Source organism: Triticum aestivum, chromosome 2D (genome assembly GCF_018294505.1).
Source record: "Triticum aestivum cultivar Chinese Spring chromosome 2D, IWGSC CS RefSeq v2.1, whole genome shotgun sequence".
NCBI lineage: Eukaryota > Viridiplantae > Streptophyta > Magnoliopsida > Poales > Poaceae > Triticum > Triticum aestivum.
In genome coordinates, this window is record NC_057799.1 from 414,222,396 (window position 1) to 414,233,074 (window position 10,679).

Consider the following 10,679-nt stretch of genomic DNA (forward strand, 5'->3'; position numbering starts at 1 on the left):
CATTCCCTTTGTCATCGGTATGTTACTTGCCCGAGATTCGATCGTCGGTATCCTCATACCTATTTCAATCTCGTTACCGGCAAGTCTCTTTACTCGTTCTGTAATGCATCATCCCGTAACTAACTCATTAGTCGCATTGCTTGCAAGGCTTATAGTGTTGTGCATTACCGAGAGGGCCCAGAGATACCTCTCCGATACACGGAATGACAAATCCTAATCTTGATCTATGCCAACCCAACAAACACCTTCGGAGAGACCTGTAGATAATCTTTATAATCACCCAGTTACATTGTGACGTTTGATAGCACACAAGGTGTTCCTCCGGTATTCAGGAGTTGCATAATCTCATAGTCAGAGGAATATGTATAAGTCATGAAGAAAGCAATAGCAATAAAACTAAACAATCATAATGTTAAGCTAACGGATGGGTCTTATCCATCACATCATCATTCTCTAATGGTGTGACCCCGTTCATCAAATGACAACACATGTCTATGGTCAGGAAACTTACGAGCTAGTTAAATAGAGGCATACTAGGGACACACAGTTTTGTCTATGTATTCACACATGTACTAAGTTTCCGGTTAATACAATTCTAGCATGAATAATAAACATTTATCATGATATAAGGAAATATAAATAACAACTTTATTATTGCCTCTAGGGCATATTTCCTTCACGGCGAACCCTGCGGAGATAGTTGCACCACCACTATCACCACACCGTTGTGCTGCCGGAACTCATCTACTACTTCGCCCATCTTGCTGGATCAAGAAGGCAAGGACGTCATCGAGCTGAACGTGTGCTGAACGCGGAGGTGTCGTACGTTCGGTACTTGATCGGGCGGATCGTGAAGGTGTACGACTACATCAACCACGTTGTTAAACGCTTTCACTTTACGGTCTACGAGGGTACGTAGACATACTCTCCCCTCTTGTAGCTATGCATCTCCATGGATAGATCTTGTGCGTGCATAGAATTTTTTGTTTTTCAGGCAACGTTCCCCAACACAATAAACTTTGCAGTTCCAACAACCCCTCATGCAATAGTACATAAACTTGGGGTATGGTAATTTATGTCACTCCAACTACTCATCCATGAACAAACTAATCACATGATGCTCTACGCTAGGCCCTTAAAGGTGAAATGATATGCAGTCGCCATTTGCGCATCACCACTAGAGAATTACACCACACTGCAATAGCAAAACATTGAACTAGACTCAACTTCACAAGATTAAGAGAATCATGGTTTATCCCATGTCCTCAAGAATGTAACGAACTACTCACACAAATCATATGGATCATAATAAGCGGAGACGAATATATGAATAATAATATGAACATATGACTTTCACCAATAAAACTTCTAAGCATCAACTATAAGGAGTAATCAACACCAGAAACTATAGTCAACAAATGATCTGTAAAAGTTCATAGATCGAAAAGTAGGGGTGGAGTTGATGGAGATGACAGTGCTGACGCAAATCTTGATGGAGATGATGGTGATGACGATAGCTTAGAATTCCTCCACCGGAGGGATGGATATTCGGTAGAATCGACCTGTCGGAGGGAAAAAGTGCTCCACCTCGGTTCCACCTCATAGAAGCGATGGAAAAATTCCACAAAATACCTGACCAATTTCAAGCCAGGAGAAAAATATAGGTTAAAGGGTATCGAGAGGCGGTGGTCAGGGGCCCCATGCGGCTAGGGGCGTAGGGGAGCCCTGTGGCTCCTGGCTTCTTTCTTCCAAAAATATTTTTTGCAATTTTCTTGCAATTTTTGGAGCTCCGGAAAATTGATGTTTCTTCTTGTATATTTTTTCTCATGATGTCCTGTTGTCCGGTAATTTCCCTCTTGGTGTGTCACCTGCAATTGAAATGAAGAAGCCATTATAATTGACCAATATTTTGTAAAATATCATTGATGAAGAGTAAATTATAATAATAAATAGTGATGCAAAATGGACGTATCAGCTCTACCAAGCTTAGAAGCTAACCTATGAAACCATTTTGAGATTATTTCTGATCATTCAAATATTAATTAAAATCTCATTTAAGTCATAAATTGCAAACCTTAAGTCCAAGTGGCATGAATCTTTTTGTATATTGAATCTTATTCCTAGCTTTACCCTTTGCACCCATTTTGAAATCGACCTTGATCGATCCAACTGGAACTTATTCAAATTGGGACATAAACCCAAGATGGGCATGACTTCCAAAGCCAAAACCCATTTCATTGATTCTTTTTGCGAATGGAATCCTGGATTGAACCTTGATTAGTGTGACTCAAGCTAGCTATCTAATTTGGTTTTATTCGCTATCATGCAAAGATTTCCCTTTTGCAAGATTACTTGGTTCTTATGTTATTTTTTATAGTTGTTCTCTTTTAACATATGGATTGTGCGGAGTGTGATGGTTGCCTTTGTGAGGAGTGTGCCTTCAACAACAACCAAGGCAAGTGGAACTTTTGATCATGATGTACCTATTTTCTATGCATGTAGACTTTTTACTAGGGATGTATGTGTAGGAAATATTTATTGTACTATGATATGATATCAAAACTAGTAGGATAGCCATATGTTCAACAACCTTTTCTTTCTGCTAACATAGGTAGTTGTGCTTAGCTGTGCTACAAATACACTGGCCGGGAACCATGATATGTTACAAAATTTAAAATCTTATTTGACTACTCCTATGTAAAAACTTAAGTTAATGAATCATCTGGGCGCCTTGATACGGGTGTCATCAAAGTGCAGATTTAGGTTGGGACCACCACCCATGTTCAAAGAGATCAGCCATGTTCTTTGTAGCTTCCATGTGTGGTCATGTGTCATATGGGCTCTGTATTAGCTAAATAGGTTATGGGAAGATGACCCACTATGACTAGCATATGTAGCGCAATAGGTGTATGGGTCTGCCTGAGGGCTCGTGGTACAACTTCTGAAAGGTTTCGTACACCAACCTCTCAAGAGTATAAAAACTGATCATGCTTACCCGTGTTCATGGTTATGTACAACTTTGAGCAACTGGACTTGGACCTATTTGGATGATCTCACCACCTCAACTTGATGGGTTGAAAAAGGGAATAGGACCTTCACCAGAACCAACCAATGTGTTCAGAGAGCTACAATGGTGTGTCTAGGACCTCCATTGGGTTTGAGCTAATGTGTCCAGGACCTCTACTGGGGTGTACCACTATGTTCTGAGTATTGCTTTATGCGAATAAACCAAACTCCACCTACCCCGAAACTTCATGTAGGATGGTGAGACTGTTATATCATTTAAGTGACACTTGCCAATACATGTTTTAGGTGATTCATGACGAGTAAGGAAAATGTAGGTGCATGGGTCTCTAGTCGACACTACTTCTCATTTATTTGATTCTATTGTTATTCATACATTGTTAGGCTAGCCTTGGGCTATGAATTTGTACTAAACTATGTAATTTTGGATCATGCGATGATATTCATCGGTATCGTGTATGCTAGCAAATTGATCCAGGGTCTAGCATGGTAAGCATGGAGACTCAAACCTTAACGAGTTTGGTCATTACATCGTGGAGTGATCCATATGATAAGTTGCCAATTTATGACATCTTGGTTTCTGATGAGCGCAAGTTTCAATCTTTAATGGTCTTGCCAAGCAAAATGAAGGAGAAATGAGTACTAAAGCAACTCAATCAATGAATATGTCTTGCCTTTATGCCTTCCATACCTAAACTATGTTGCATTTGTGTCTTATGAGCTTAACATACTTGTATAACTGAACTGTGATGCCTTTGTGCCTGGTGGACATGAACTATGCTTGTATGAACCTTTCTGCCTTTTGGACATGAATATGATGAATTCTGACATATATGTCTATAAATATAGACAACTATATTGTCTCACATATGTGTGACATATGCAGTAAGAATATGTCAAATATATTGTAGTATATTATCTTCATTTTAGATGAATACATCAGATATATTTATACAGTGAATCTGATGTTGTCTACAAGTTTTTCATCATAGGTAAAAAGATGCACTACTGTTTTGTTCTTTTACGTTGTAAATGGGGTTTTTTGTAGAGATGGGGTGTGTTGATTGTGTGCAATTCAAAATAGCGGGCAAACGAAATAGGTCATTCATTTCATTTCACAAATCCTTTCACAAAATAGGGTTTCGTTTCACAAATCCATGTGGCTGCCAAACGAGGAAATTAGATTTGGAATCCAAACCCCACCAAATCAAGTCCTTTGCGGAACGTGTTTTCGTTTCATTCCTACCAAATGTAAACGAGCTGTTGCCGGAAACGGCTTATGACTGCAATGAACGCTGCACTCGCACGCGTTTCTTTTACTGGAATCCGAGTTCGACTACAATGCCGTCTCCCTCTCCCATCAATCATCTCACCACGCAGATAAAAGCAAGACCTCTCTACATCTTCAAGTCGATTGATTTAGTTCTGCGCACAAACAATGGCGTCCCCGATTTTCCTGGTTGGCCCGACGCCGGCGGACCACGAGAGCACGGCGCAGCTCGAGAAGCACCTGCGTGAAGCTGGCCTGCACGAGAGCGCTGAGGAGACGGCTGCCCGCGAGGATGTGTTGCGCGACCTCCAGGGCATCGTCGACCGCTGGGTGAAGCGGCTCACGACTCAGCGAGAGTACCCCGACGGCATGGCCGAGCATGCGACCGCCCTGCTCCTCCCCTTCGGCTCGTACCGCCTCGGCGTCCATGGCCGCGGCGCTGACATCGACGCCCTCGTCGTCGGGCCCGCCTACGTTGACCGCCACCACGACTTCTTCGACGTGCTTGGCGGCGTGCTGGCCGAGACCGAGGCGGTGACGGAGCTGCAGCTGGTTCCCGGCGCGTACGTGCCGGTCATCAAGATGAGGTTCCGCGGCGTGCAGGTGGACCTCCTCTACGCCAGCGTCTGCCTCCCGGCGGTGCCCAGCGACCTGGACCTGCGCGGCCGCTCCGTGCTCTGCGGCCTGGACATGGCCACCGTCCGCAGCCTCAATGGCGTCCGCGTCGCCGACGAGATCCTGCGGCTGGTCCCGGACGCCGGCGCCTTCCGCACGACGCTGCGATGCGTGAAGCATTGGGCCAAGGCGAGGGGCATCTACTCCAACGCCATGGGCTTCGTCGGCGGCGTGGGGTGGGCCATCCTCGTGGCGCGCGTGTGCCAGCTCTACCCCAACGCCGCGCCCAGCATGCTCGTGCCGCGCTTCTTCCGGATCTTCTCGCAGTGGAAGTGGCCCAACCCGGTGATGCTGCGGGAGATCGAGCACGACGACGACGGCGGCGAGATGCCGCTTGGGCTCCCCGTCTGGGACCCGCGGAGGAACCCCAGCGACGGGAGCCACCTCATGCCCGTCATCACGCCGGCATACCCCTGCATGAACTCGTGCTACAACGTCTCCCGCGCCACCCTGCGAACCATGACACCGGAGTTCGAGGCGGCGCACAAGGTTTGCCAGGAGATCGCCGTGGCCGGCGCGTGGGACGCGCTGTTCAGGCCGTTCAATTTCTTCAAGGCGTACAAGAGCTACCTGCGGGTGGACGTGAAGGTGGCCGGCGGGGAGGAGGATCTCCGGGAGTGGAAGGGGTGGGTGGAGTCGCGGCTGAGGCAGCTGGTGGTCAGGGTCGAGATGGCCACGGCCGGCATGCTGCTCTGCCATCCGCACCCGCACGCCTACGCCGCCAAGCCCCATGATGATGATCGGCGGCGCGTGTCCTCCTTCTTCGTGGGCCTGTCCAAGCCGGCACCGTCGCCACAGCAACCGCAGCAGCCGCCGCAGTTCGACCTTCGCCTGACGACGCAGGAGTTCAAGGACGAGGTGTACACGTACGCGTTCTGGAGGCCTGGCATGGAGCTGGACGTCTCGCACACCCGAAGGAAGGACCTGCCGCCCTATGTGCTGGAGCAGATTCTCCCCGCTGATCGTCTCAAGAGGAAGCGCTCCGACGATGGTTCCGGCAACTCCGAGTCGAGCCCGAGCCCGAGCAGCAGGGCCAGCAAGAGGGCGGCGGCAGCAGGCAGAATCGGGTCTTCACCAGAGAGCGAGACTTGAAAGAGAAATGACGTCCTCCTCTACTAGAAGCAGCACACAGCACTGATGATTCAGGACAACACATGACTCAACACTGATGATTCAAGCCCACTTGAACAAGGGAAAACAGCTACAAGCAGGCAGAGACAGCGATCAAACTGGGAAATTACTCTTGTTGATGAATACATACAACTTGTTAGGACCCTATCTATTCTGTGTAACAGCCAAATGCTGCGTGATGTAACTGAGATCCGAACAATTGTTTTCCAATGTGTAAATGCAATTCTCTTAAAATATGAAGAGCAACTGATACCTGTAACCAGGATACGAAGAGTAATAAATTGTCAAAAAAGCCATGTAATGTAAGCCCGTGTTGAAATGTTTGTTCTCATCTCTCCTCTTGAAGGAGTTGTGTTAATTTTGGTGGTTCAGAATCGATGTTTGAAATTTTTTAATGTGAATGCTTCCATTCCTCACCACTTACCGTGAATGAATTAAATCAGAGGACAAATGCATGAATCTACATATACATATGATAGTGACTTTCACCAATTCACGAACTCTACTTCTCAAAAGCTTACACTACCTATACATCTATTTGAGCGACAAGTAATTCCGGACAGAGGGAGCAGTTGTCAAGACTTTCGTAATATCACTCCCAAGTAATCTTAACTCTAAAAAGGCATTAAGAGAGTGGCATCCTTCTCAAAACCTTACTAGCAACAATGATTGTCTTTAGATGGGAGGGAAACAAGTATGACAGGACACTTTAACCCAATATAAATTAAACAACAAATATGGCCGTAAATCACTAAGTACCCAATGAGGACTCCTTCATACTTGTCGTTAATCAGAGATGACACGACACTTTAACCCAACAAATACAAATCACAGCTGATCTCGTGGTAGCATTTCAATGTTTTTATATATTTAAGGAAAGTTTTTTACATTTCAATGTAGCATTCACTAACACAAACTTTGGACCAGCCTGTGTTCTTCGGCCATGACACATGGAGCTTCACCAGTTAGCCATTAACTAATCGCCTCGCAGATAAAAGCCGTAATTCATACATGAGACCAAGTCATTTGAATTTAGTTAAAGCCAAGTTACCACCAATATTTCATTACCAAAATAATTCGATGGTGAAGTCTTTGCTACTAGTTATTTAGCAGTTCACAGCAGAAACTAAGCTACACACCCCCTCCCTGTGCATCTCACCTAACAGAGAAACACACAACCCACAAGGCATCCTGCATTGTGCGCAAGCCAATCATAAATGCATTAATCTAACTTACGAATTCATCACCACACTTCTACATGCCAGCATTAGGATTTTCCACACCTGAAGCTTCTAAAAACTGAAAAGAACGGGAAAGTTGGAGCCTTGTGGAGCATGCGCCTTCTCGAGAATACTTGATATGCAAAAAGTCCATCAATATTTCTGGGCTGGAGAAGCCTAGTAACATGTGGCCCAACTCCTCAGCCTTTCTTTTAGGAATTGAGTAATGGAAAGCTATTGTCATCTTTTTTAGCACTGCTGCCCAATTGAATAACAATTTCACAAGAGCAACTTCATGTTCAGTTCCTCCAAACCCATTGATTTCTATTTCTTGGAGGCAATTTAATATGAGTTCCTCGCTTTTCCAGTTTAGGGGTTGATCACAAATGCAACCTGATGGGCATGTAACTTGTGCCTGAAATGAGGGGCATGTTAGCTTAGTAAGATTAACTGACATGATTTGATAATAAACATAGTAAGAGATGAAACCAGTAAGTACCAGACTGAATTCTCTGAGATATGACATATCAACAAAAAGAACTTAAAATGACACCTGGAAATTAGTTTGAAGCTGATTTATTACAAAAAACAGGGTTATTCTATACAAAGAGAGAGTGGTTTGTGTGGACATTATCAAAATCTACACACATCCCCAGGCATTGTGCTAGTGATAACCCAAATTTCAGATGATCTTAAATTGACCTTAAGGCTTCCTTTTTATGGAACCTTTTTTAAAAAGCACATGCCCCAAGCAATCATTATCTCCTAAATCATAACCATGCTAGGAAGGTTGACCCTGTCATGAAATTACTCGGTCAACTTCCCATCAAATGTATATTTCAACAGGAACATACCTTGGAGCAGGGTATCAGTATCAAACCAACACTTCAGAACAGGGCAACTAGCAGCTCCAACATATAGTTGTACCAAGAAATGCTATGTGGTTTCTCTGGCAATTCAAGTACTACTTTCTCTGTCTGGGTCTATAAGTCCCCCCTTGAATTTTGATCCTAACTTTGACCTGAAGTTTTACTAATAAGTTATAAGTTATATGCAATAAAAAGTATATCATTACAAAACTTCTTTCAAGTATGAATCCAATGATATATATTTTTTGTGGTATATAGCAACAAAAAGTATATCATTACAAAACTTCTTTCAAGTATGAATCCAATGATATATATTTTTTCTGGTACATGTAAGTCGTATGTCTGGTCAAATTTAGGCTCAAAATTCGAGGGAAACTAAAAAACCCGGAAGGATGAAGTAGATAAATAGAATGCGAATAATGTTACCTCCAGATTGCTAGGTTTTCCAAGAAAGACAAGAGCCAACTTTCTTACACCAGTACACATCCTGAGAATATGGAATAAGCTTGCTGCAAATGAATGTCCTTTTGTCATTACATCCAGGGTCAAGAGTGTAATGTTAGGGAGCCTTGTCATGTCCTCCATCAGGTATTGATGGTGACCTTTGTTCTGTAGGTTTGTAGGAAGTCACAATAGAAAATAACTGTTAGAGAAGGACACGCATATCATTTTCTACGAAGTGATTAACACACAGGTAATGGTCTCCTCTCCGCTCTTGGGAGTTCATGTCCCATTGAATAACTAAATGTACAAGTGCAGTAGTGCTAGTATAATTATAATGCTAAAACTTAAAAGGCAGAAAAACTGCAGCATCCAAGAGATGCTCCCAGCCTCAGATATGTTGCATCGAATTGAGGAAAGCAAAACAAGTGAAAATTCGGCATGGCTATTCTCAGATATCCCAAATGAGATACCCCTCCATTCGAACGCCATGCCTGCATCGCTATATATTGACTTGCTAGCACATAACCCACACAAAAACGAACTCACCAGCAGATAGATCAGCTAGAGCTTTAAATGGTGCATGACCTCAAATTGCTGCAAGAGCCTCAAGCAATCACGATTGGGTGTGTAGTCATCCAAATAATGTCCAAACACAAAAAGTGACCAGTCTCCAGTAGTTGGAGATGTGCCATCTCGCCAAGCTGGACAGAGCTTGGATCATAAGCATCCATCCAGTGGAGTGACGCCAGTTGAGGGGCTGAGATGTTTGCAACCGGTTGACTCACCGCAGTGATAGAATTCTCAAAGCAAGAGCTCACATATAACTCTTTAAGTACCTTCGCATCTACAGTGAGCTGCTGCAAGCCATACAAGTTATTCAGCTCCATTTGCAGGAGAGACTCAGAGTGGATGGTGAAGTTACCAAGACCCCAGGCATCGCGGATCTTGAGTTCTCGTAAGGATGGGCACCGCGGTGAGGAGAGAGCGTCACCAAGCTCGCACGGGCCATGCAGATGGACACCAAACAGCCAGAGAGAGACGAGGCGGGCGAATACGCTGGAATGCGGCACGGCAAGGCCAAGAAATCCTAGGTCGAACACGATAGAGGTGGTGTTCTCGAAGCGTGGCAGCTCAAAGACGCCTCTTTCCCTGGCCTGGTTCTGCGGTACAGCGTTGTAAAGCAGTATACCGCCGGAGAGGCGGCGCGCGGCTATGGGGAGCCAGGTCGCCACGGATTCGGCAGAGATGTCGTCAACGAAGGCGCTTAGGCCCTGGAGCACCGGCGCTTGATGGGCGGCGAGAGCGGGGAGTATGCGGTGGTGGTCGGCGTCGCCGGTGAAGTTGAGATTCGGGAGGAGGGCCCAGAGGCGGCGCCAGCGGCGGGACAGGACGCTGGTCCGAGCGGCGTAGGCGGTGCGGCGGAGCTTGAGGAGGATGCCGATAAGAACGTCGTCGGGTAGCGCGCTGAGGCGGTCCTCGCTTGCGCCGTCGGCGGCCGGGAGCTTCGCTCGCTTGGAGCCGATCTCCCTATCGCGGTGCCCCATGGAGGAGGGTTCGAGCAAGCGATTTGGAGTACTGAAAGGGGGCGGGGTCGGAGCTGCGGACGCCGGTGGCGGGGGCCGGGAAAGTGTGGGAACGGATTGGATCGAATGCGCCGTCGCCATGAGCGGGGAGGGTTTGGGGTCGCTTGGATGAGAAATCTCTTGGATCGAACCCGGTGGAGCTGGGTTCAACTCTAGGTGAATCAGAGAGTGAAAACAAGTCTCTTTCTCAGTCAAACCCCCATCAGAACCCAGGTGGGATTGTTTTTCAATTGGTGGGTGCTATGCGCCGTCGCGCCGGCCAGCTCGCAACCATCCGATCAGGTGGATCATAACCGTCGCATGCCTTCGTCTTCCTCACACCCTCGTCCGAAAGGATTCCCCTTACATCTCGCTCTCCTTCATCTTGCCGGCCACACCCTCTCCGATGCCCGTCCCTCGCCGGCCGTCCTCATCACCGGTCCCGCCCCCGTCAACCGTCCTCGTCGCCATTCGCCACCCTCGC

General features: G+C 46.1%; 1 protein-coding gene and 1 pseudogene across 1 annotated transcript; one reads left to right on the plus strand and one right to left on the minus strand.

Moving 5' to 3' along the window:
* Positions 1-4,447: 4,447 nt before the first annotated feature.
* On the plus strand, positions 4,448-6,334 carry LOC123049461 (nuclear poly(A) polymerase 4-like). Its single transcript, XM_044472371.1, has one exon. It carries the CDS (start codon positions 4,463-4,465, stop codon positions 6,059-6,061), a length of 1,599 nt encoding a protein of 532 aa, XP_044328306.1. The 5' UTR covers positions 4,448-4,462; the 3' UTR covers positions 6,062-6,334.
* An 802-nt stretch (positions 6,335-7,136) lies between these two features.
* On the minus strand, positions 7,137-10,449 carry LOC123053508 (putative F-box/FBD/LRR-repeat protein At4g03220; annotated as a pseudogene).
* Between the last annotated feature and the right edge of the window lie 230 nt (positions 10,450-10,679).

What these genes read in the sequence shown, in the direction of transcription:
- LOC123049461 (XM_044472371.1), top strand. Translation starts at nt 4,463, where the DNA reads ATGGCGTCCCCGATTTTCCTGGTTGGCCCGACGCCGGCGGACCACGAG.